The following is a 27,784-nucleotide window of genomic DNA, read 5'->3' as shown; positions in this document are numbered from 1 at the left end:
ATGGCCAGCAGCAGCTACCTCCCCCTGACATCATGGCTAATTCCCTTGCAGTCAGGGTGCAAGTGTTCACTGACTGCATGGGAGGTAGCTGTGATGTCAGGGAGAAGCAGGGGCGGATCTAGACTTTTCTTTTAGGGGGTAGATTTAAAGAATAATCCTGACCTGGCACCTCCCCTTTCTGATGCAGACTCCTCCCCTTTACTGGGTTTTATCTAGATTTGGTGGCCACATGGATTTTTCGTATAGATAGATATCTATTTATTTTTATTAGTTTGTTTTTTCTGTTACCACGTACCCAGTTTTTGAAACCCTAAACGTACACACATACCTAAAGCATGTTCACAAATGTATAAATAATTACTCCCTATATTTTCTCTCAAACCAGAACAGAGAAAGTGGGGACAGAGGAGAAAGAGAGAATGGGGTGGGGTAAGAGAGCATGCAAGAGTACAGGGGGTAAGAGGCAGAGAGATAGAATGGGAGTGGTGTAAGAGAGAAATAGAGTGGGCAGCATAAGAAAGAGAGAGATATCAGTGAGATATAAAGCATTTAAAGTAAACTAGATTAAAAATATTTCACAGTGTTGGGGGTGGAAAAAATGTGTAGCTAAGTTACAAATTATGGCACCTAAAACAGGATGCGGCCATAATCATGGGATGCCGGCAATTAGAAATCCGGCACCGGAATCCTGACACCTGTCAGAATCCCGGCACCGGCATCTCGAAGGTAAGTAGTGGGTTTAGGCACTAGGGCGAGGGTTAGGTTTAGCCACTGAGGAAGGGAGGGTAGGGAGAGGGGGGGAAGGTTAGGGTACCTACCGGCAGGTGTCGGTATCCTAATTCTGATGGGATGCCGGCGTCTGGATTTTAACTGCCGGGATCCTAAGAGCCGGCATCCCGTACCCAACCCCCTAAAACATACCCTAAAACATCCATATTGAAATTTACAGTATGGGCACATTTATGGGCTTTGTTCTGCACAAAATGAAATTGTCAAGCAACTTTTCCCCCGACTCCCATACTCACCCTATTCCTGGAGACCATCCCATCTCCCTTGCAGTGAACAGCACCCCTGCCCGCTCCAGCTGCCGGAAATTACGTAAATGTGAAAGCGGTCTATTTTTCCCAGCAGATAGGTCGGAGATGGAGCGATTTCACTGTGCTCAGGCTCCAACACAGACACACACACACTTCCGCTGCCCAAGCTGCTGCTGTCTGGGAATGTGTTTAGTGGTAATCGTAGTGAGTTTGACTCCCAGACCAGCGAGCGAAGCTATTATAGGCTGTGTTAGGGTGGTCGATCGCCCTCAGCCCCCTTGTTTCGCCACTAGGAAGAGTTCGTGGATCCAGTAACTGGAAGTTAAAACGGTACTGTATGCCATGGCCCCCATCTGCCGGGCCTGCCAATGCGCCCAGGATACGTGCCTCGCTTGGCCGTCCCTCGTTATGCCACTAATACTAAACAGAATTATTGTACAGAAAATGGACTTAACCATTTCCATAGCTGGGTCATACCATGGTAACTCACTTTACAAAGTGACATAGCAAACAATTAGCAATTCCTGTATACAGTATTTTTTGTTTAAAGCATGACCTGTCTTATTACTTTCTCAGTAAATAAAATTAATTTCACATAAATTCCTTTTGCTGTTGATAGCCATGCATATACTTGCTATGTTACTTTGTAACGTTAGTTACTATGGATTGACCCAGCTCACCTTTCCAAGTCCTGGAAAAATATATTTTGTAATTTATGCAACATTTATGTATTGAAAGTGTGTCATATCTGTTCAAACACTTCCCTCCTTCCTCCTCCCTCTTCCATGGTTTACTGCTGAGATTGCACCAGCTATCTATCTAGCTGCGAGGCAAGTCAAAGGGGTGTATATATACTAAAGTGTGGGCCTATAGGAGTGGAGGTGTTGCCCATAGCAACTATTCAGATGCTGGCTATTATCTTCTAAAAGGTGGTAGATAAATAAGTAGAATGTGACTTCTATAAACCCGCACTTTATTAATTATACCCCTTATCGTCAGATTGAAGACCATAGCACTAGTTGACAGCCCTTCCTTTCCATGCATTCTTATTTCCAAAGAGATGCTACCATAAAGATAAAAATTACTGAATGAAAAAATGACTATATATGCAGGAAGCTTCCTGTTATTTATGTGTCCGGCAAGATATTGTGATGGGAATAACTAATACTAGTAAAATAGAAGAAATAATAATGCATGGAATAAAAGATTTACATATATCAAGATAAAATTACATGTCACCACTTTTGGTAAATGACAAGTAAAATAGTATTTGATCCAATATTAGGAGGGTTTATTGAGCAAGATAATATTGAGCCTTAAATCTTTTGCTTATTATTACATTTTATCTATATACTGTAAGTGCTCCACAGCTCCGTACATGGGGTAGACAAATAGACAGCACCTGGTAAAACAGTACAGTACTGTATCATTACAGTAAAGTAGATAACAGCACCACAATCCTCAATACAGAGTACAGCTACAGAAGGAAGTGGTGCAAGAGGAATATTCACCGAAGGCTGAAAACTGTACCCATTAGCGTGGGCGCAACTAACCGGTTTAGAGATGCTGAAAGAGGAGCAAAAGCAATGAAGGAGTGGAGTACAGGGGCAGAGCCCAAAGAGGAGGTGTAGAGTGTCGCTGGTGTGCAAGGGAAATGGGCTGAAAAAACATGAAGGTGGAGGGCCCTGCTCCTTGGAGCTTGCTATCAGTCTTTAAAATCCAACTGAAAGTTTTTTGGGGAATTTCTTTTGTAAGTATCCAACCTTTTCTGTTATTTTAGTATTAATCCAATAACGATGAAATGATCCACATGTTATGGTGCATACACACGGTCAGATCTGTCAGATGAACGATGAACTACGAATGATAAATGACTAATGATTTGAACGATTTTACCAACGATTTCATGAACTATGAACGATTTTTGACAGTATTAAAATGAATGTAAAACTGACAAATCTGACTGCAAACACATCAGATGTCAGATATCGTTATCTGACAAACGGGAACGCGCATCGTTCATCGTTGCAGGGACACATGTCAGATTTTTTTTCAGATATGAACGATTTTTAAAATCGTTATTGTACAAATCTGAAGGAAAATCTGACCGTGTGTATGCACCATTAAGCTGGGTACACACATAAAGATTTTCCTTTCAACCATCCAACTAGTTGATTGGTTGGAATGAAAATCTGGTAAGGTATGAAAGCAAATGACAATCAGCAATTTGCTCCCAAACGTCGGAAAATGGACAAAAACTGTTTGAACAAATTGTTAGATCAAACAGTTAACAAACTTGTCTGAACGTCCATTTTCATCTGTTTTCTGGCATTTAGGAGCAAATTGCTGATTATCATTTACTCCCATATGTTACCAGATTTTCATTCCAGCCAATCAACTAGTTGAATGGTTGGACAGAAAATCTTTACATGTGTACCCAGCTTTAGACTCTATCCGCTGATATATTTTCAATATTTAAATATGAACAAGTGTTTTGTTTCTTATATTATTTTTGTCATGCAATCGTAGGTTATACAACAAGCGTTGAATCGTCCTCCAAGCTCGGCAGCTCAGTATCTTCAGCAGATGTATGCAGCCCAACAGCAACACCTAATGCTACAGACAGCAGCTCTGCAGCAACAGCACCTGAGCAGCGCTCAGCTCCAGAGTCTTGCCTCTGTCCAGCAGGTACTTTATTTTACTACTGTCCCACCATGTGTAGAGAAAATGCAGTCAAATGTAATGGCCAATATGTATTAGCCAGGCAGGTTGAAAGTCCTGCTTTTAGAGCATTTATCCTACTATTTCTGCTATGGCGCTGCGGAACCCTTGTGGCACCATTTAAATAAAGGATAATAATAATATTAAATCAGAGCGCAAGTATTCAAAATTGTGTCAGGGCCACATGACTTGCATATTCATTTATCACCTATATAGCAGGAAAACCTACGTAAAATACCAACAAATTACAGAAACCCTAAAGCAATATTTTTTAATATATAGGACAAGTCTTCACATTTTATACTGTGTTTTTATTTATTAATTCAATAACTAGTTCTCCATTGTGATATAAGATCTCATGTGCCTTAGAACACAAAGAACACAATAACACATAATTCAATCATTGATGATGGTAATAGCCAGCATACATAATATACCAGTCAGTGATCGCGCAGATTAAAAAAAATTGTGGGTCCCAGGGACCCCTCACTTTCAAAAATTGAGTTTCTAAGCCACTGATTCTAAGTCCCATAACATATTATGGGGGGTGAGAGCAGACAGTTTCGACAGTGCTGGGGGACAAGGAGGGGGCTAGTGGCAGGCAGTGCTTGGGGCAAGGGTAGATGGCAGCTGGTGCAGTACTTAAGGGGCAAGGAAGGGGTTAGTGGCAGGAAGAACTGGGGGTAGGGAGGGGGGCAAGGGTAGATAGTAGCTAGCACAGTACTGGGGGTCAAGGAGGGGTTTAGGGGCAGGCAGTCCTGTGGATAGGAAGGTGGTAAGGGTAGATAGCAGCTAGGGCAGTGCTGGGGGGCATGGAGGGTGTTAGGGGCAGTGCTGGGGGTAGGGAGCAGGTCAGGATAGGAGCTGGGGCAGCACTGAGGGTAGGGAGGGGGCAAGTGTAGATAGCAGCTGAGGCAGTATGAGGGACAGGGAGGGGGAACGGGTATATAACAGCTGGGGCAGTACTCAGGGCAAGAAATAGGTTAGGGGCTGGCAGTACTGGGGGTAGGGGGGTAAGGGTAGATAGCAGCTAGAGCAGTACTGGGGGGCAAAGAGGGGTCGGGGTCAGGCAATACTGGGGACAGTACTGGGGGTAGGGAGGGAGTAAGGATAGATAACACTAGGGGCAGTGGTTACCTCCTTTACTTGGCTGGGTCACTGTTGTCCACCTACAGCTCCCTTCTGCTCCATGCAGTGTCCACCTCCCCGCCTCCTGCGTGCAGAGAGCTCAGCTGGCTGAAGGAGCGCAGGCTGCTAGAGGGTTCCGGCACCAGTGACCACGCTGCTGCAGCCAAATCGCCACCGGACTTCTGTACAGGTGATGCCGTCATCCTTTATCAGAGACCTGCTCAATTTGCTTCTACTTCTGATGCTCTGCCTCCTGGCCAGCCTGCAGGAACCACGCTCCTTTCTGCTGCTGCCCAACTTATGCTGGCTTGCCCACTTCTTTACTCTCCCCGGTTATCTCTGCCGGGAATGGATACATTGCAGAGTGCACGCTGGCGGGAAAGAGGAGGTTCAGGACTCAGACGTTGAGGGCAGTTGGCCGGAGAGACGCCGCCGCGCTACGATTGACTACTGCAGCACACCCAGCACCAGCGCATCCTGCCGGACCCGATCAGTTTTAAAAACTGGGTCCCCAGTTTTCTGTAGCGCGTAACACTGCGCTATAGTGCGTATTTTGCGATCAGTGCCAGCAGTACATGCTCTGGGAAGATCTAAAGTATTTCTGTACCCAGCACTTATGTTATAAATATGGTGCTCAGTCTTGGTGTCCGCCTCAGAGGTCCCCCAACAGAAGCTGTGGATAGATTTGCAGATACATCTGCTATGTTTGCATTCATCTAATCACCAATGGGAAGACTGTAGCTTTAGGTAACTATTTTATGTGGGGATGGGGCCTATATATCTAAATAACAATGGTGTAAGGCTGTCTTGTCTCCTCAATGCGCCCTCCCCAACGGCTCCAATTGCAAAGGAGACTAGACAGCTTTAGGAGAGGAGGACCTGCAGTCAGGGTAAGTATGGGACGGGGGGTTGTGGGGGGGGGTTCACAGCAGATAGGGGACTGTTAAACTAGCATGTATGAATATCAGAGAGTGTATAAAATAGCCTCTGTTGTGACTAAATAGTTATATGTGCAGATGATGTAGGTTGAAACAGATACAGAATAGGAGATCAAAATAGGCTGTTTAATTTGAATTATTTTTTAATGAATAAACATTTAAGTGGACGACAGTGTAAAGGGGCCTATCCACTAGGCGACCTGAAGGACTGAACGTCATTTAGTGCAGGAGCCCGACCTCCTATCTCTGAACATGCCGAAACTGACGAGCGTCGTCAGGTTGCCGGTATGTTCAGTAGATAGTCGGGGACGGCAAGGTCGCTGGTCCTTGCCGGCTATCCATTACGTTACTTTGTGAACCGACTTTGTGAACAATGCGACCAAAACCTCCTGGTTTTGGTCGGATTGTTCACAAAGTCGGGTAATGGATAGGTCCTTAAGTGAATAAAACAGTTGAACATTCAGAATAGGCTGTTTAAACTGTTGAGCATTAATAATTACTGTCAATTTGGGGGCGATTCAATTGATTAGTGCTGGAGGGAGCGCCCGAAGCTATTCAGATCAGCTCTCTGTTTAGTCCGACTAAAGTTCCAGCCGCGCGGCTGTTTTCCAGTTTAGTGTGACGCTATAATCCTCACTGGTGGCCTGTTCTCGCGACTAAACACACTATTTAAGTCGTGAGAATCGGCATTCTCCGACTTAAATGCTTCTAGTTGGACTTCACATCGTGGTGAATTGAATAGCTCCGGAATCTCCCTCCCAGTGCTATTCAACTCCCACAGAATTGAATTGCCCCCTTTAAGAGTTGTTCACTTTGGAAAGAAAACATGTTACTGGCAGGAAGTGCTTAATGCTTCTTCAGGTCCAAGGCTGGCATGTCTGTTCACTGTTTGCTGTGCTGGATACTGAAGTGGCTGCTCAAGTAACTCCTGTTCAAGTATTTTGATTGATTTGTAAAATGGTGATCTATCTTTGGTGAGAAGTGATTTCATTTCTGACAGAAAAAAACATTAAAGGACCTGTGTATATCTGTCAGTGAGGCAGTGAGGTGCTAATTTTCTGTGAGCAGTGTCTTTGTGAGAGATGTTATTATTTACATCTATAGAGTGATACAGCTATGGCTTTGCATGAGGTGTTGGTCACAGCTGGTAGTAGATCAGATATATAGATAATACATATAAATTATATATATATATATATATATATATATTTATTTATTATTGATACCCCTTAATCTCTATACCTAAATGTCGCTAAATAGCGCTTCAAGTCGCATAAGAAATAATTGCTTTCCAATCCAATTGTGGTTCCAAAGCACAAAAAGTTATATTATTCAATGAAAAGTATAACGCGCTGTGATCTAGACAATTAGCGCAAAAAGCAAGTAAATATAAAGGTACAAGCCGATACATACGCATGCGCACTGGTCCCAGTATCCAGTCATTAATTCAGAAGCCTGTGGTCATCCAAGAAGAATCACTGCATACTATGATCAGCTCTAACAAAGAAACTAGTTGGCAGATTTCCATTGGTTCTTGCTCCTGGATATTCTGGTACGATGCAGGTCATAGGTCAGTTCATACAGTGTCACTAGGGGTATGTCCCAGCTCCTCAGAAGTTTCTTTGTGTGGTTTTCCCGCCGAATAACTGATTTAAACTACTCAAAAGACACTACATACAGAAATACATTCTAACCACTATTTCCTATAATCCATAACTTGCGGACGCATGATGCGATCTCTTTGCCGATAGAACCGGAGATCTGCGAATAAACAGTGGTTTAGAATGGTACCAAACATGACATGTCTACTAGTTTCAGTACCTTAAATATCATATACATTACATTTCACAACATAAGTATTAGCTATTAAAACCTCTAATATTAACCTCAATGCTTGGGAACCTTGTTATAAGTGATTGCATGTGTGCGTGTGATTATATTATGTAAATTCGCTAGTATACGTTGTGCGTCTATGTGTTTTGTACTTATCTGTACTTTGATGTACAGCGCAACTGTGCGTTGTGCATCTTGTATATTTTATATGTATTTAATGTGAGTATAGGTTTTGATTGGACTTTCAACAATATGCAGTAGTTAAGCCGACGCACGACGCTAATAACCAAGTATAGCGTCGTACCCGATGGTATTGTGCTGACGACGCAAAATGGTGTCGTCAGAGGCGAGGCAAAATGCCGTCGCCAGATATTAGGGTAAAAGATTTGGTCTCAGCCAATCATCCGGCTTCGACTATATATATATATATATATATATATATATATTATATATCTATCTATCTATCTATCTATCTATCTATATATATATATATATATACACAGTCAGGTGCATAAATATTGGGACATTGTCAGAATTTTCATATTTTGGCCTCTGTTCACCACCACAATGGCTTTGAAATGAAACAAACAAGATGTGCTTTAACTGCAGACTTTCATATTTAATTTGAGGGTAATTACATCCAAATCAGGTGAACATGGTAGGAATTACAACGGTTTATATATGTGCCTCCCAATTTTTAAGGGGCCAAAAGTAATGGGACAAACTAAACAATCCTAAATCTAACTTTCACTTTTTAATACTTTGTGGCAAATCCTTTGCAGGCAATTACAGCCTGAAGTCTGGAACGCATAGACATCACCATGGGTTTCATCACTGGTGATGCTCTGCCAGGCCTCTACTGCAAATGTCTTCAGTTCCTGCATGTTCTTGGGGCATTTTCCCTTCAGTTTTGTCTTATTCAAGTGAAATGCATGCTCAATCGGATTCAGGTCAGGGGATTGACTTGGCCATTGCATAACATTCCACTTTTTAGCCTTAAAAAACTCTTTAGTTGCTTTTGCAGTATGCTTCGGGTCATTGTCCATCTGCACTGTGAAGCGCCGTCCAATGAGTTCTGAAGCATTTGACTGTATATGAGCATATAATATTGCCCAAAACACTTCAGAATTCATTCTGCTGCTTTTGTCAGCAGTCACATCATCAATAAATACAAGGGAACCAGTTCCATTGGCAGCCATACATGCCCACGCCATGACACTACCACCACCATGCTTCACTGATGAGGTGGTATGTTTTGGATCATGAGCAGTTCCTTTCCTTCTCCATACTCTTCTCTTACCATCACTCTGGTACAAGTTGATCTTTGTCTCATCTGTCCATAGGATTTTGTTCCAGAACTGAAATGGCTTTTTTAGATGTTGTTTGGCAAACTCTAATCTGGTCTTCCTGTTTTTGAGGCTCACCAATGGTTTACATCTTGTGGTGAACCCTCTATATTCACTCTTGTGAAGTCTTCTCTTGATTGTTGACTTTGACACATATACACCTACCTCCTGGAGAGTGTTCTTGATTTGGCCATCTGTTGTGAAGGGGTTTTTCTTCACCAGGTAAATAATTCTTCTGTCATCCACCACAGTTGTTTTCCGTGGTCTTCCGGGTCTTTTGGTGTTGCTGAGCTCTCCGATGCGTTCTTTCTTTTTTAGAATGTTCCAAACAGTTGATTTGGCCACACCTAATGTTTTTGCTATCTCTCTGATGGGTTTGTTTTGATTTTTCAGCCTAATGATGGCTTGCTTCACTGATAGTGACAGCTCTTTGGATCTCATATTGAGAGTCGATAGCAACTGATTCCAAATGCAAATGTCACACCCAGAATCATCTCCAAACCTTTTACCTGCTTAATTGATAATGAAATAATGAGGGAATAGCCCACACCAGTCCATGAAATAGCTTTTGAGTTGATAGTCCCATTACTTTTGGCCCCTTAAAAAGTGGGAGGCACATATAGAAACCGTTGTAATTCCTACACCGTTCACCTGATTTGGATGTAATTACCCTCAAATTAAATCTGAAAGTCTGCAGTTAAAGTACATCTTGTTTGTTTCATTTCAAAGCCATTGTGGTGGTGAATAGAGGCCAAAATATGAAAATTCTGACAATGTCCCAATATTTATGCACCTGACTGTACATATATATATATTAAACAGCGGCACTCACAGGACCTGATGAATAAGACTCATGACTCCAATAGGTCGACGTTTCAGTCAGGACGACTTTTATCAAGAACAAGGGTGAAGTGAAATGATACCTACCTAAATAGCAAATTACACCCCATAGTGCGAGTGTACAGCCTGTCCCCTTGCTGTCCACCGGGTGAGTGACGACACAGGTGTGGGACTGGGGCATCCATCATGATGCGGCTGAATGGAGCGTCAGCACCATGGCAACTATCCATAGCGCACTGACTGTATGATGCAACCGCATCAGACGTGGCCTGCGATGTGCACACACTCCTTGTCAGGCACTGCCGGAGTGGTGGACTCAGGGAGAGATATGATAGTGTACATGTGTAAAAAAAAAAAAAAATACTGCGACAAACATTTCACATCGATATACACGATACAATAGTGCATGTGATGGATATATTAAATATAATATGTAAGTGCAGGCTGGTAAGTATAAAAACGAGTGGACAAATCTAAGTAAAAGTGACATGAACAACTATGATAATTAAAAATATGGAAAAAATTAAAAATACAAGAAAAAATGGTGATATAAACACAAGGTGAGAGATGTGCACTGAAAGCCCAGACATACTTTGACTGGGCAAAAGGTTGGAAACATAAAAAGTACCTATCAACACCACAAATATACTGTGTCAAATGAACATCTGTGAGATGAGAGGGTAGACGAAAAAAGGAAGTAAAGGCAAACTGTGCCGAGGGTCAGGGTAAAAAGGACTGCCACAGATACTAATTAGTGACAAGAACCAACAAATGATGCAGAGAACAAAAGTAAAGAGAACTCAATGGGCGGAAATATTGGATGAAAAGTAACCATGTAAAGGACCATATTACAACACCAGGTATTCCATGGAGGTCCCCCAACCAAGTACTAGCCTGGCCTACACTTTTTAGCTTCAAAGATCAGATGGTATAAGGCATATCCAGTGTAGTATGACTGTAGTCAAGGCAAACATAGTACGGTATGAACATCCATAGGGGTCGCCAGACTCTGGATGAAACAACAATGTGAGAAGATGAAGTGAGCAGGGGGACAGGATAGTGATGGAAAAAATGAAGCAGAGACAAAGAAAAAAGAAACAAGAAACCATTCCTGTACAAGCATACTGGTAAGTATAGTTAGAGTAACTAGTACTCGGTATGGGAATACCAAGCATTTACGCTCAAAAAATTTTTTTCTAGAAAAAGTATGAAAAACACAGGTCTTTGTTGAGACCAAAGGTGTTAATTTTATGAATCCAAAACATCTCCAGCTGTAAAAGTATTTTGTCCCTGTCACCACCTCTCTTGTTCAAGGGAATGTGATATATGATCTTATACACAAGGGTAGGCAATGGATGTCGTAGATTTTTTAAATGACGAGCCACCAGTTGGTCTGTATCCTTCCCATCCAGTGCTTGTCTTATGGCGGTCCGGTGTTGTGCCATTCTGATTTTTTAGCTGTACAGGTGGTCTTACCCATATAGACGAGTCCAAAGGGGCAGTGAATCATGTACACAATGAATTTGGAAGTGCAAGTCAAGACCTGTTTGATTGGTATACGTTTTCCCGAGTGTGGATGTACGACATCTGGACCCGTCTCCATGAAGCTACAAGTGGTACATCCTGTGCACATATAGCATCCGGGTTTTTTGGACAGAAAGTGTTGTTCCATATTAAGGGGACCACTGCTAACATCATTGTGTACCAACCAGTCTTTTAAATTTTTCCCACGTTTGTATCCAAGCATGATCCTGGAGTTCTTTAAGGGTTTGATGGTATTACCAGTGTTAATGATAGGCCACAGGCGTTTGGAAGTGAAATTGATGAATTTGCTGGCAGTGTTGTGTTGATTCACAAATAGCATGGTATTGATCTTGGACTTGGGAGTGAAGGATCCTGTTGTCTGTTGGTTGAAAGTTAAGGCTCTTTGCTTAGCTGAAAGAAGATCCTTATGTCTGTGGCCACGATTTAATAATTTGATGATCATGTTGTCAATTTCAACCTCTGCCATAGTTGGGTCACTTGTGATTCTGATGGCCCGTAGAAATTGAGAATACGGTAAACTCATCTTGAGGGAGGTGGGATGATGACTCTGAGCATGTAGCAAGGTGTTGCTGTCCGTAGGTTTATGATAAATGGTGGTACTGAATTTAGTGCTCGACCAGTGGATATTGATGTCCAAATAGTGTACATTGTCAGAACTTTGTTCATGGGTAAATTTAATGTGGTTGTGCATGGAATTAATCTTCAGCATGACATTGATGAATTCTTCCTCTGTTCCAGACCACAACACTAGGATATCATCAATGTCTGACTTCAGATGTCTGTTGAAGTCAGGATTATTTAAAAAAAAAGTTATTTTTCCACAGTTAACATGTACACATTAGCAAAAGACAGGGCTACATGAGATCCCATAGCGCAACCTTTTGTTGCTCAAATGTTTGTTTCAATAGTCGTATGTAGAGATCTATGTTGGGTCCTTGGTAATCAGAGTGTGATCTTAAAAAGATTCCATGTACCCACAGCCCGTCAGGTGTGGTATGCTCGTGTATAAAGAGTTGACATCAGTGGAACACATAAGTAAATTGCAATGTAATTTCTCTAATAATGAATTAGAGTCTTTCAAAATAGTGGGTTCTTGTGAGATTGGACATAAAAGTCAAGGTATTTTAATAGTGATTTATGAATATTTGTTAACATATAAAGAAATGGTGCAACGGGTTTATCAACTGTGAGATATTGCATGGTTTCTTTGGTTATTAAACGATCTTCAAACGCACATGTCAGGGATTCATCAAGTTCCTTCTTGAATTTGGAGACAGGATCATGCCTAAGTGAATATACGTTTGAGTATTGTTCAACTAACGTTACATTTCATTTTTGTAATCATCTCTGTCCTGAATGACTATGGCTCCCCCTTTATCCGCAGAGCGGATAACTATCGAATTGTCCTTGCATTGAACTCTTCCTTGGATAAGTTATGTTGTATTGGAGCCTTGCCCTTGAATTGTGAAGTGACTTCATAATCAAGCAGCCTAATAAAACTCTTTATGGACACATTATTAGAAGATGCTTCAAATGAGGAAACCTTCCTAAAAGGTATGGGGGGTTGTGATAATTGAGAGGGATCTGAGTTACTAAAAAAATTTTTCAATTTAAAACACCTATTGAGTCTCCATAGGTCCTTTTTCCAATTAAAACTGTTAAATGGGCATGTAGGTATGAAGGATAAACCTCTCTGTAGCAATTTAGATTCACACATCGTGAGCGTTCTGGAGGATAATTGACAATCATGTTTTCTTCTTGGAAGTTCTTTTGCCGCGACCCCTGCCTACCACGTCGAGTACGGGATCGCTTCCTTTTTGGGCTCGTGTGGCTACCCCTAAAGGGGGTCGTTGTGTAATTTGATGTGAGGTGGAAGGAAAATCCTGATCACTTTGTGAGGAATTAGCGCCATTAGACCCTTCAGTGTCGAAAAAGCGCCTTTGTGTTCTGAGGCGGGTTCTATGTGTCCTAGCGTTTAGGGTTCTCCCTGTGGCCCAAGAGTAGACTCTCTGCTCCTAATAATCAGTGTTGACTTTTGCCAATTTTTCTTTTTTTGTATTTAATTAGTTCTCTCTTGTAACCATCAACCTGAGTATTAAGTTTTTCTATCCAATTGTTGGAACTGTCATTAATTAAGCTAGTCTTGTGTGCACTATCAAAGGTTTTCATTTTGTCCCAAATGGTGTTAAGTTCTCTCCCTGACTCCTCTATGACCAACAAAATTAGGTCAATGGAGCATTTATTAAGAACTGCTACCCACCTCCTACAGAAATCAACATTGTTTCTTCCGATAGTGGGAACATTTTTAATTCTGAAACCGCTAGGAATCTTTTTTTACTTTGTGGTAATCTGATAGGGTAACTCTGTGTAAGTAGTAATCAAATCTTTTTTCTTTAATTTAAGTTAAGAAGAAAACAGTTTATCAGCAGACGATGTACCTGCTGTGTCTAATAAAGTGTCTTTAAAATAAAGACTTTCTGCTTCAGATTCACTGAAGCTTAATACTTCTCCTATTGGTAACTGTATATTAAGAAAACCACTGCCATCAGTTGGTGTAGTGGTAATACCCCTGTTGCTCTGAGACATTACAGATGGGTGAAAATGCTTCAAAAAGAGATGTGTATATGTAGCCAAAGGCAATTTATGAACATAACCCTACAACGCACAAGTCAAAAATAAAAAATTGCCATGTCGTAAGAACAAGCTGTAAATTGATGAAAGTTACAGTTTTAAGAATATATGCCTATGCATGAGCAATAATCCAATAAAAAAAAAACAACCACTTGTGTGCACCAAAATAAATAGATAATCCACAAAGATGAAAACAATGAGCAAAAAAAATAAAATAAAAATAAAAAAATAGATCTGTATACAGTACCCCTTGATGAAGTCCCTAAGTGGATGAAATTCGTTAGGATAGCTGCCTTTGCCTAAATGAACTGCTACAGATAAGCATTATACAATATTTCAAAGAAGCTTCTTTTACTTTTTAAAACAATTTTGGAACCTTTTTAATAAGTTTTAAATTGTTTATATATGCTGATTCCTCTGTGTTTTTAGTATATATGTATTCCACCTGTGTTTTTAGAAATATGTAAATGTATGATTTCCATCTAAGGCCATCTGAATATTTATTAGCACTTTTGCACTTTGTGATAATCCACTAATTTGCACATACTGTGCATATTCAACCAGACTTAATGTATGTTTGTATCATCTATTTTAATCATTAAATTGTGATATGTATATTTGTTTACACGTGTTTCATGTAGCATATTTGTAAGAGAAACTGCACATTGCACATTGTATTACACCATTATATACGTCAGTCGCTTAAACACTTGGTCTATTTACAATATTCACATTTAAGGGCTTCACCAAAGAGTCCTATCTCACTGGATTCAGCTGACACCCTTTTCACCCCTAGGGAGCACGTATATTATTGACACACTTCCCCCCAAAAATCCTCTAAATATCTCTAAGTTGGCGCCGGTACTTCCCTTTGCATCAAAAAATCTATATTCAGTACCACTGAGAGAATACCAAGAGTGTGCAGAGCTGTCATCAAAGCAAAAGGGGGCTACTTTGAGGAATCTAAAATATAAAACATATTTTGATTTAACACTTTTGTGTTTATAACATGATTCCATATGTGTTCTTTCATAGTTTTGATGTCTTCAGTATTAATCTACTATGTTGGAAATAATTTATATAAACAAAACCATTGATTGAGAAGGTGTGTCCAAACTTTTGACAGGTAATGTATGTGTGTATATATATATATACACACACACCCCGCCGAGGTGCCAGTCATTTCATTCAATCACATATGCAGCAAGGATGGCGTGCCACGGTCTTAAGATCCTGATTTAACTCAAATAAAACAGGCCATGTTTTCCAATGCTTCAGACCTGAAGATAGCCAAATAAAGTTCTGAAAATGTTGGTAAGCATGGGATGCTTTATTTGATTTAAAACAAGATCCTAAGACCGTGGAGTGCTATTCTTATGACTGTTGTGTGTGCGTGTGTGTGTGTGTGTGTATATATATATATATATATATATATATTTCTACTTCAGGGTCCATAGGGGTCCACAGGGTGACCTTGGGGTATAGCTGGATCCTGGATCCTCGGGCACCACGGAGTTAAAGCTTTCAGCTGCTCCCAGGATGCACTTGGGTCCAACCTCCCCTATACCCCGCCCCCGAGCCACAGGCACCTCAGTTTTAGATGGTGCCCGGCCGGAGTCGGGTCACCCTGCGGGGTGGGCTGCTGGAGCAGCCCCCTAAAGCTTTTAATTTTTTATTTAACTTAGTTAAATTTATTTATTTATTTTTTACTACAGTTTTTCTACAGTGCGGCAGCGCTGGGCTGTCTGTACAGACGCCCACGCTGCCGCTCCTTCTCCCTGCTGGCGCCGCGACGCCAGCACTGAACTGGGGATCGCGGCGGGGGAAGCCAGAGTCTGTACTAGCCGGACTCTGGTTTCCCCCGGGACTGCTGCCGGAAGACGCCGGGGAGATCAGGTAAGCCGCGCACCGCTGATTAGCGGCGGTGCGCGGGTTCCTTTCAAATGCAGTCCCATGCCCCCGGTCTAGGGGACAGACCGGGGGCGCTAGCGGTGGCGGCGGGCCCCCCCTCCAGCGGAGGCATACCCCGCCAGACCACTAGACCACCAGGGTAAATTAAGCGGCAAGCGGGATGCCGGCAACCCGGGGGTTAAATATGCTAGCCAGGGGAGGAAGCCTTCCCTGTCTAGCGGCTCCTCCCCTCAGCTCAGCGCGCCTTTCAGCTCGTAGTCTGGCGTCGCTGAGCTGCAGCTACACGGCCACTCCTCCTCTGAGGTCTCCAGCGGCCATTTTCTCTGTGGCAGCGTGGATACTCTCAGGGAGCACGCGGACCGGTCCCCCTGTGTACCTCTCCCCTGCAGAAGGACAGTGTACACAGCACTATAGCCCTCCCAGACACTGAATCTGGGCAGGTTGATTGTAGTGGAAAGGTGCAGTGAGTATATCTTCCTGCATGGTATGTGACTTTTGCTAGTGCTGCCTGTCTGTGTCTTTTTTCTACTTACTGTCAGCCTGTACCTATCAATTTCCTTCTCCTACAAGCCCTACAGGTGTGCGGGGGAAGGGTGTTTCTACTGACCTCACCTATATAGATCACGTATTTGTGAGGTCCGTCACATACAGTTGTGTGCTACACGGTGCCATATTGTGGGCTGTTGTTCAGCACACTGGTGAGTGCGCACGTTTTCTTCCTAAGTCATGTCTGAGGAGGAGATTGAGCACTCCGGGGCTCCAGCATTGTTCTCCTGCAGGCGCTGTTCTGCAGGAGTGGATAGGGAGGATTTGTCACAGGACGGCCTGTGCGGACGGTGCCAGGCGGTCCCTGGTACGTCTAAACCTCCCATTTCGCAGGAGCCACCATGGGCGATGTTTTCCCAGGTGCTGGTGTCCATCGCGGACCGTCTGTTGGTCCCGACTGCCGCCCCTACTAGGGCGTTGCCCCAGCCTGCCATCCCCCATTCCCCGGGTGTCCCACAATTATTGCAGACTCCCCCGGGGTCTCAGCCTGTTGGTCCCTATGCGGGGTTGCCAATGTATATTCAGTCCACCCCTGTGGCACAGCCGGCTGTGGTGCCGTTTCAGGCTCCTGTGACAGCTCCTCCACCCTGGGTGGATGCGCTTTCCCACACTGTCCAAGATTTGGCGGCAGCATCTTCGGCTTTTCAGTCGATGTTGCGCAGTGACGTGCCCTCCAGGGCGTCTAAACGCTCAGTCATGGCACAGGCTGCGCATCTTTCGGATTCTGAGGGGTTCTCGGATGATGGTGAGGTACAGGATGACTCAGCCTCAGATGCCTCAGTCCAGGAGGTAGACACTAAGTCTTCCATCAATGTGCGGGCTCTGGTTAAGGCGGTGCGGGCTATTCTTCTGATTGAGGATGAGGCACCCGCTCCCAAGTCAAGGTATCCTAGTTTTAAAAAAGCTAAGGTTACTTCTACAGCGTTCCCCTTGTCTGATCAGTTGACTGATCACATGGCGGTGGCCTGGCAGACGCCCAGTAAGCGTTTCCTGCCACAGAAACGCTTGGCGTCCAATTATCCATTCCCGGAAGCGCATTGTAAGAAATGGGAAACTCCGCCTGCAGTCGATTCCCATGTAACACGCCTCATCAGGAGTGCTACTTTGCCATTGCCGTCTATATCCTCGCTGAAGGATCCTACGGACAGGAAGGTGGAGACTTGTCTAAAGTCTATTTATTCTCTCTCAGGGGCTGTAGCCCGGCCGTCCATGGCCATCTCCTGGGTGGCCAAGGCCATTGAGGGGTGGGCCAACGCCTTGGAGGACACGTTTACGGATGAATCTCCGGACGTCCAGAGGGCGTTGTTAGGACAGATGAGAGATGCCGCCTCCTACATTGGAGAAGCATCTTTGGATGCTAGCCTGTTGACCTCTAGGGTTTCGGCGGCAGCAGTGTCTGCTCGTAGATCCTTGTGGTTGCGGTCTTGGAGAGCAGACGCGGATTCAAAGAAAGGCTTGGAGGCCTTACCTTTTAATGGGGGAATTACTATTTGGTCCGGACCTGGACAAAATAGTAGATACCCTGGCAAAATCCAAGTCAGCCTTCCTCCCTTCAGCTACTACACCTGCTAAGGTCCGGAGCTCGGCGTTTCGTTCCTTTCGGGTTCAGGGCAAGGCAAAGGGTCAGTCCTTTCCGAGGCAGTCCGCACCCAAGACCGCCTCAAAGCCAAAGAAGCAAGCCTGGAGTGCTAGGCGCCCTTCTTCCAAGCCAGAAGATAAGCCTTCTGCGTGATGGGACGGGCCTCCCTCTGGGGGACCCCAGAGTGGGAGGCCGACTTCTTCAATTCGCCCAGTGCTGGCACAATACCACCACGGATGCCTGGGTGCGAGAAGTGGTCTCCCAGGGGTACGCCCTGTCTTTTCGGCACAGGCCGCCTTGCCAGTTTTTTTGCACAAGTCCTTCTCAGGACAAAACCAAGGCCTTGCAGGTTCAGGAAGCCATAGAGGCCTTGCTGACGGCGGGGGTCATTATACCCGTACCACAGTCTCAACGTGGGATGGGGTATTACTCTACGCTGTTTCTGGTGCAGAAACCCAATGGCTCTCATCGCCCCATCCTCAATTTGAAGTCCCTGAATAGGTTTCTCAGGGTTCCCAAATTCAGGATGGAAACTTTGCGTTCCATCATACTGGCGATGGAACCGGGGGATTATATGGTCTCCCTGGATATCCAGGACGCCTACCTCCATGTGCCTATAGCAACATCGCACCAACGGTTTCTGCGGTTTGCTATTCTCCACAACCACTACCAATTCAGGGCTCTACCCTTTGGTCTCTCCACGGCACCAAGGGTATTTACCAAGGTGATGGCGGTCATGGCGGCTCACCTTCGGAGCCAGGGGATACGGTTGCTACCGTATCTAGACGACCTCCTCTTGCTGGCAAGCTCCCCGGAGGTACTGATCCAGCATCTCCACCTGACGGTCGCTTGTCTACAGGCGCACGGCTGGTTGATCAACTGGAAGAAATCCTCCCTCATCCCATCACAACGGATGGTTCATTTGGGGGCCCTGCTGGACTCTCGTCAGCAACGGACTTTTCTGACTCCAGAGAAGGTCTCCTCCTTACAGCTGCGGATTCACAGTTGTCTGAGCAGTGGCAGAGTGTCGGTGCACTCAGCGATGAGAGTATTGGGGTCCATGGTGTCGGCATTCGACATGGTGGAGTTTGCCCAGTTCCATTCCAGGCCCCTGCAGGGGCTGATTCTTTCAGAATGGAACGGATTGCCACACAGGATCCGCTCTCAGATGCTGGTGTTGTCCTCGGAGGTGCGTCTGTCCCTAGCCTGGTGGCTGCAGACAGCGCATCTCCTGGAGGGGCGCCCCTTTTGGATCCCGGAATGGGTTCTGCTCACGACAGATGCCAGTCTCCGGGGTTGGGGGGCGGTGACAGGCTCCTTGTCACTTCAGGGTCGTTGGTCGGCGGAGGAAGCGATTCTTCCCATCAACATCCTGGAACTGCGGGCAGTATACAGAGCCCTGCAGTCGTCCGGCACCGCTCTTCACGGAAGGGCCGTTCAGGTACAGTCGGACAACGCCACCACGGTGGCGTACATCAATCACCAGGGAGGGACTCGCAGTCGAGCTGCGATGTCGGAGGTGTCCCGCGTCCTGGCTTGGGCGGAGCGCTATCTTCCAGCTCTCTCGGCAGTTTTCATCCCAGGAGTCCTCAATTGGGAGGCAGACTTCCTCAGCCGTTACGATGTGCATCCCGGGGAATGGTCGCTTCATCCAGAGGTATTCCAACTACTCGTGGACAAGTGGGGGCTGCCAGAGCTGGACCTGATGGCGTCCCGTTACAATCACAAGCTGCCTGTGTACGGGTCAAGGACAAGGGACGCAGGCGCAAGTCTGATAGACGCGCTGTCGGTGAAATGGCTGTTTCAACTGGCTTACTTGTTCCCTCCGATATCTCTGCTGCCTCGGGTCCTGCGCAAGTTCAAACAGGACGGAGGCACACTGATCCTGGTGGCCCCAGCGTGGCCCAGAAGGCCGTGGTACTCCGATCTGCGGAGCCTGTCCATCGACGCTCCGTACCTCCTACCTCAACGGCGGGACCTGTTGTCTCAGGGGCCCTGTCTTCACCCGGATCTGGGTCGACTATCTTTGACGGCGTGGCTCTTGAGATAGCCGTCCTGAGGTCTCGGGGCTTTTCTAGCTCCGTTATTACCACCATGCTGAGGGCGCGCAAGCCTGCTTCCGCGAGGATCTATCACAGAGTGTGGCACACTTACTTTCAGTGGTGCGAGGCCAGAAACTATGATCCCCAGGTGTTCCGAGTTTCGCGTATTCTGGCTTTCCTTCAGTCCGGTTTGGACTTAGGATTACGTCTTTCATCACTGAAGGTACACGTGTCTGGTCTGTCGGTGTGGTTCCAGCGCAGGATCGCTGCTATGCCGGACGTACACACCTTTCTCCAGGGTGTTTTGAGAATCCAGCCTCCCTTTGTGCCACCTGTGGCCCCGTGGGATTTGGCTGTGGTTCTTAGGGCCTTACAGGGTCCTCCTTTTGAGCCCTTGGAGTCAGTGGAGCTCAAGTGGCTAACTTTTAAAACTGTTTTCCTCTTGGCAATTGCTTCTGCCAGGAGGGTTTCAGATTTGGGGGCGCTTTCTTGTCGTCCCCCTTTTCTGATTTTTCATCAGGACAGAGCGGTGCTTCGCACTCGTCCTGATTTCCTGCCTAAGGTGGTTTCCAGGTTCCACATTAATCATTTAATTGTTGTACCAGCCTTTCAGTCACCTGATCTTTCGGCTGGGGAGACTTCCTTAGACGTTGTAAGGGCACTCCAGGTTTATGTGGACCGGACTAGTTCTGTGAGGAAGTCGGATTCTTTGTTTATCCTCTTTGGTTTTCACAAGAGGGGTTGGCCTGCCAACAAACAGACTCTAGCCCGTTGGCTTCGTTCTGTTATTATTGAGGCTTATATGCAGGAGGGTTTACCTGTTCCAGCCTCTGTTAAGGCTCATTCCACTCGGTCCGTGGGCCCTTCTTGGGCTGCTAGCCGTGGCGCCTCTGCTGTTCAGCTCTGTAAGGCGGCCACCTGGTCTTCCATTCAGACCTTTTTGAGGTTCTATGCGTTTGACACCTTTGCCTCTCAGGATGCATCCTTTGGGCGCCGGGTTCTCCTATCAGCACAGGAGCGTCCCCGCCCTTAGTTGGACTGCTTTGGGACATCCCCAAGGTCACCCTGTGGACCCCTATGGACACTGAAGTAGAAAACAAGAGATATGGTAAGAACTTAATTTGTTATCTCTGTTTCTACGAAGTCCATAGGGTCCACAGGGCACCCGCCCTGACGCTCCTGGCTTCATATGGGCTCTGTGACTGGTCACCGGTTTTCCGTCTCCCATTTCTGTGAGTATGGTTCTTGTGTGTTCCAGTCTTCCTTCTCTCTGTTTCGTCTCCTCCTCCGGCCTGGGCTGCTTACCAACTGAGGTACCTGTGGCTCGGGGGCGGGGTATAGGGGAGGTTGGACCCAAGTGCATCCTGGGAGCAGCTGAAAGCTTTAACTCCGTGGTGCCCGAGGATCCAGGATCCAGCTATACCCCAAGGTCACCCTGTGGACCCTATGGACTTCGTAGAAACAGAGATAACAAAGGTAAGTTCTTACCATATCTCTTGTTATATATATAGTAGGAGATCGAGGCGGCACTGAAGGACTTCTACTTCAGGTTCCATAGGGGGTCCACAGGGTTGACCTTGAGGTATAGCTGGATCTGGATCCACGGTCACCACGCAGTTAAAGCTTTGCTGCTCCCAGGATGCACTGGGTCCATCCTCCTATATGCCCCGCCCCGCCCCAGCCACAGTCACCTCAGTTTTAGTTTAGTTTTAGGGTAAATAAATTACCCTAAACATGTAATTTATTTACATTTTTTCACACTTGTCAGAGTGGCAGCTTCAGACTGTCCATTGGACGTCTAAGCTGCTGCTCCTCCAACCCCGCTTGTGCTGCGACGCCAGTACAGATCTGGGGATTGCGGCGGGACCCCAGAGTCTGCACTAGCACGGGCTCTGGGCTCTCCCTTGAGTACCGCTGGGGACAAGTTAAGCCGCGGGTCACTGCTTGCGGTGACCCGCGTGTAACAGCCTTCTAAGTGCAGTCTTCCGCCTCCGGTCTCTGGGGATAGACAGGAGGCGCTAGCTAAGTGACGGTGGGCTCCCACTCCTAGGAGGCATACCCCATGAGACCACTAGACCACCAGGGAATGCCATGCCGGAAGCGGGAACCGGCGTCCCTGGGGTTAAACTCTAGCCAGGGGAGAGAGCCATCCCTGTTTAGCAGCTCCTCCCCTCAGCTCAGCGCGCCTTTAGCCTTTGTTCTCGCACCGCTGAGCTGCTTCCTCCTGTGGCCACTCCTCCACTGAGGTCTCCGGCGGCCATCTTTCTTGGTGGGCAGCGCAGATCTCTCCTGGAAGTGTGCGGTCAATCCCCCTGTGTACCTCTCCCCAACAAAAGATTAGTGTACACAGTTCTATATCCCTCCCAGACACTGAATGTGGGCGGTTGATTATAGTGACAAAGTGCTGGCTGTTTAACTTTCTGTATTGTATGTGACTTTTGCTAGTCTGACTATATCTGCTGATTTCTACTTTACTGTCAGTCTATACCTGTCCCTTTCCTTCTCCTCCAGCCCTGGCAGGTGTGTGTGGGAAGAGCTTTTCAAGGATCTCACTTATATAAATTCATGTATTTGTGAGGTCGGTCACATACTGTTGTGTGATACCCGGTGCCATATTTGTGGACTTGTGTGCTGCATACTAGTGGGCGCGGCAAGAGCTTCCCGGTTGTATTGCTATATATCTCTGGGTATAGATATATATAGCTATTGTTTAGCATGTCTGATGAGGAAGTTGAGCGCTCTGCAGCTCCCAATCTGCTCACTTGTAGACGCTGCGCTGCAGTGGGGAGTATGGAGGATTTATCGCAGGATGGTGTTTGTGTGAGATGTCGTCAGTTACCTGGTCCCTCTAATCCCCCAACTTCGGGACAGGATCCCCCTTGGGCGGTATTTTCCCAGGTACTGGCCTCAATCGCGGACCGTCTGGCGGTTCCGACTACCCTCCCACACAGGGGGTTACCACAACCCGCCATCCCCCCTTTTCCGGGTGTACCGCAATTATTGCAGTCTCCCCCTGGGCCTTAGACAGTTCATCCATATGCAGGGTTCCCCATGTATGTTCAGTCTCCTCCGATGCCGCAGCAGTCCGTCATCCCCTTTCAAGGTCTCCCGCAAGCTAACCCACCGTGGGTAGATGTATTCTCCAATTCTGTCCAGAGTTTGGCGGCCTCCTCTTCGGCTTTTCAAACCATTTTGCGTAGTGACAAGAGTCACAAGGCGTCAAAACGCACTGTTCCGTCATCCCAGTCTGCGCATTTATCAGACTCGGATGCGTCCTCGGATGAGGATTCTGATTCAGATTCCCCTGCTCCGGAAGCGGAGATGAAGTCTACCATTAATGTAACGGCATTGGTGCGGGCGGTGCGGTCCATTTCGGGATATAGAGGATGATGCTTCAGCCCCTAAGTCCAAATATCACAATTTTAAACAGGCGAAAGTGACGTCGGTTGTTTTTCCTTTATCTGACCAACTGACTGATCATATGGCGGAGGCCTGGCAGTCACCTAGTAAGAGGTTCCAGCCGCAGAAACGTTTAAGCAGTAGTTATCAGTTTCCTGCTAGTCATTGCAAGAAGTGGGAAACTCCGCCGGCGGTGGATTCTCACGTCACTTGCCTAATCAAGAGTGCTACCTTACCATTGCCGTCCATTTCATTCCTAAAGGACCCCACGGACAGGAAAGTGGAGACTTGTTTGAAGTCCAGGCGGTGGCCTGTCCGTCCATGGCCATCTCTTGGGTGGCTAAAGCACTTTGCTGTATCTCCGCTCATATTCCAGCTAAACTTCTGATGCCATTTACCAGCCGCACTACAGAGCTCAGCATAGCCATTGCCTAAGTATTGCCTTTTGTTCCACTGCTGTGGTTTCACCTTTTGAAGCACTATTTACTTTGCCTGTTGCCTCTCACTCCTGTGGACATCGAACCCATCTTCATTACAGTTGTCAACTGCACCGTTACAAATATCATCACCGCATCGCGGCGCTCAACCCCGTTCCGGATTCTAGTCAAACCGCAGGGCTTAACCCTGTTCCGGAACCACACCGCTTCACAGGGCTCAACCCTGCTTCAACCTCATCGCATCACAGGGCTCAACCCTGCTCCGACCTCACTGCATCACAGGGCTCAATCCTCATCCGACCTCATCGCAGCACAGGGCTCAAACCTGCTCTGACCTTATCGCATCACAGGGCTCAACCCTGCTCTGTCTTTCACCGCATCACAGGGCTCAACACTGCTCCGTCTTTCACCGCATTACAGGGCTCAAACCTGCTCCGTCTTTCACTGCATCACAGGGCTCACTCTGCTCCGGATCTCCATCACTACAGGGTTCCACCCAGGTGAAGCTCCTCTATACCATCCTTAGGTGTAAGCCTCATACTGGAATCATGAGTTCCCTACCATATTAACTTTTCTGTGTTAAAGACTATATGGGGGTTTTTCTCCTATACTCATTATTGCTTATGTGAACCTCAGTGTTGTTGAGACTTTATGTGAGACATTGCTATTATATTTCTCCTGTGAATAAATTCTATTTACTTTTATTCCATGCTATCGAGATTTCATGAAAAGGTCATTCCTAAAGCCACCCCAGTTTATTGTGACTAGTAGGCCTGCCTCCTCCCAGGAGTCTCAAGTGTCTGCAGCTGTGACACTCGGACATCAGCCTTTCGGACTCAGGGTATGTCCAAGAGTCAATCCTTCCTGAGACAGTCATCAACCAAGACTGCCCCTAAACCAAAGAAGCAGGCCTGGAGCACTAGACGCCCTACTTCCAAGCCCGAAGATAAGCCTTCAGCCTGATGGGACGGGCCTCTCTCTGGGGGATCCCAGGGTGGGGGGCTGACTTCTTCAATTCGCCCAAAGCTGGTGCAATACCACCACTGATGCTTGGGTACAAGAAGTGGTCTCTCAGGGGTATGTCCTGTCCTTTCGGTACAGACCCCCTCAACAGTTCTTCTGCACGAGCCTTTCTCAAGACAAGACCAAGGCATTGTTGATCCAGGAAGCCCTAGAGTCCTTGTTGAAAGCAGGGGTTGTTGTTCCCGTTCCGTCATCTCAACGCGGGACGGGTTACTACTCTTCTCTATCTCTGGTTCCAAAACCCAATGGGTCTCATCGGCCCATTCTCAACCTGAAATCATTGAACAAGTTCCTCAGAGTGCCCACTTTCAGGATGGAAACTTTGCATTCCATCATTCTAGCTATGGAACCGGGGGATTATGTGGTCTCCCTGGATATCCAGGACGCCTACTTCCATGTTCCTATAGCCCCTTCACACCAGCAGTATCTGAGGTTTGCTATACAATATCCTCACTTCCAGTTTCAGGCTCCACCCTTTGGTCTTTCCACGGCTCCGAGGGTGTTCACCAAAGTGATGGCTGTCATGGCTCCACATCTGCGCAGCCAGAGTATCCGGCTTCTGCCGTATCTGGACGACCTACTATTGCTAGCCGGCTCTCCGGAGGTCCTTTTGCAACATCTACACCTGACGATCGCTTGTCTTCAAGCGCACGGGTGGCTGATAAACTGGAAGAAGTCCTCTCTCATTCCATCACAGAGGATGGTCCATTTGGGAGCCCTTCTAGACTCCCGTCAGCAACTGATCTTCCTGACTCCGGAAAAGGTTGCCTCCCTGCAACTGCGAGTGAGCAGTTGTCTAAAGAGTTCCCAGGTGTCAGTTCACTCGGCAATGAGAGTTCTGGGGTCCATGGTGTTGTCATTCGACATGGTGGAATATGCCCAATTTCATTCCAGGCCCCTGCAAGGGCTGATTCTATCCAAATGGAACGGTTTACCGCACCGAATCAGGACAGATGTTGCGTGCCGTGAGAATTACAAGTGACCCCAGAGAAGCAGAGGCAGCAGTTGACTGTATTATCACCAAATTTGGAAGTAGAGGTTATAACATGCAACAATTACAGCGCCAAAAACAAGAAGTATTGAAGATTGAACGTACTCAATTATTACAACCTACATCGAGAAAAGAAAAACTGGTTATTCCATGGAAGCACCATTTTTCCACTGTGAGTCCGGTAGTTCAACATGCAAGTAAGGCATGTTGGCCGATTAAAGCCACAGACACCAATTTATCTGGCCTTAGAAAATATAGACCTATGACATGCTTCCTGAGAGGACGCAATATTAGAGATAGCATCGTACATACTGACATTACTGGATTCAATGAACCACATGCTGGAGAGCCAAGCTTTCTGAAGAGGAAAAATGGGTGTTACAAATGCCTCAACTGTACCACTTGCCGTAATATGATAGTGGCACATGAGTTCAAACATCCACAGAAGGACATTACGTACAGAATGAATCATGTACTGACATGTTCTACCACTCATATAATATATATGATAATCTGCCCCTGTGGATTTGCCTACGTGGGTAAAACGATCAGAACGATGCGTGAAAGAATGGCATTACATCGTGGGGCCATTAGAGCAGCTTTAACTGGCAAGATGAGTGATCAGCCAGTAGCGCAGCATTTCGCGGGGAGAGGACATAATTTGTCACAATTAAGACATCTTATAATTGATCATATGCCTTTGTCTATCTGTGGTGGTGACAGGGGAATTCGGTTATTGAGAATGGAGGCTAAGTGGATCTTAGAATTAAATACTATGACACCAACAGGCATTAATGACAAAATTTGTTGGAATCTACTATAATTTGTACCATATGATATACATTTGGTAGAAGTGGATTTAGACTTTTCTATTTATAGTGAAACAATGTTATATACTTTTTTTGATCTATTTGAATATGGATGTATTTTAAGTGCAATGTCAATACTAGTTGGGATATTCTACTACTTACTATATTTGTACCTAGCCAGAATGTGTTGGCATGTAGGTATGATATTAGGGCCTGATTCAGAGCCGGACGCTCTGACCAGAGCGCTCGCTCTGAATCAGGGCCCGCCTCCATTAAAATGGAGCATCCTCCTGGACGCTCGTATAGCTGTGGGTCACCACCCACAGCATATACGAGCGTCTAAGAAGATGGTCGCGATGGTCTTGACCATCGCGACCATCGGACTTGCGAGGGAAACCCTGCGGTCGGGTTTCCCAGCCACAAGCCCTGGAGTGATTTTGGCTCTATCAGAGCCAAAATCACTCCCACTGACATCACTAGTGATGTCAGTGGGGCCGGCTTCAGACGGTAGGCGTTCCCATGGGAACGCCTCCGTCTGGCAGGCACGCCCACCAAAGGGGGCGTGCTGTCAATCAACATCGACAGCACGCCCCCTTTGGTGCGAGACCCGGAGCGATGGGAAGCCCGTCGCTCGCCGGGTCTCGCGCATGCGCACGACGGAGCTCCCTCCGTCGTGCGCATGCGCAGTGGGGAACATCGACCCACTTGCGAACGTACTGCCGCTCGCGAGTGGGTCTGAATGACCCCCTTAGTCCCTTATTAGATACAGATGCTCTGTAATATTGTGGTTTATGGTTTATATGTTTTGATGTAATATGGTGGTGGCTGTTTTAGCACATAGTAACACGTTAGCTCATTGTTGTCACTGATGACGTGTGGTTGCTTAGGTAACGGAGTGGCGCACAGCAACCGCGTCATCAGAATGGGACGCCATCTGCAGCATGCAGGTTACGCACGCAACCCGTGGACCTCACTATCATACCTGGGTGACTACTTAAGGTAAGAAGTTGTTTTTAATCTTTGCATAT

General features: G+C 46.2%; 1 protein-coding gene across 7 annotated transcripts in view; it reads left to right on the top strand.

Annotated features, from left to right (window-relative positions):
• The window catches only part of PHC3 (polyhomeotic homolog 3), a 189,401-nt gene that overhangs the window by 32,069 nt on the left and 129,548 nt on the right, over window positions 1-27,784 (top strand). For all 7 annotated transcript variants that reach the window (XM_088452386.1, XM_088452385.1, XM_088452384.1 and 4 more), the window contains exon 3: window positions 3,567-3,725. In XM_088452386.1, the coding sequence (XP_088308512.1) occupies window positions 3,567-3,725 (159 nt within the window). The remainder of the gene's footprint in view (window positions 1-3,566; window positions 3,726-27,784) is intronic.

This window comes from Taudactylus pleione, unplaced genomic scaffold, assembly GCF_031769625.1.
Source record: "Taudactylus pleione unplaced genomic scaffold, aTauple2 ptg000037l, whole genome shotgun sequence".
Classification (NCBI taxonomy): Eukaryota; Metazoa; Chordata; class Amphibia; order Anura; family Myobatrachidae; genus Taudactylus; species Taudactylus pleione.
Note: the sequence above shows the minus strand (reverse complement) of the source record. Positions and strands in the feature narration are given on the sequence as shown.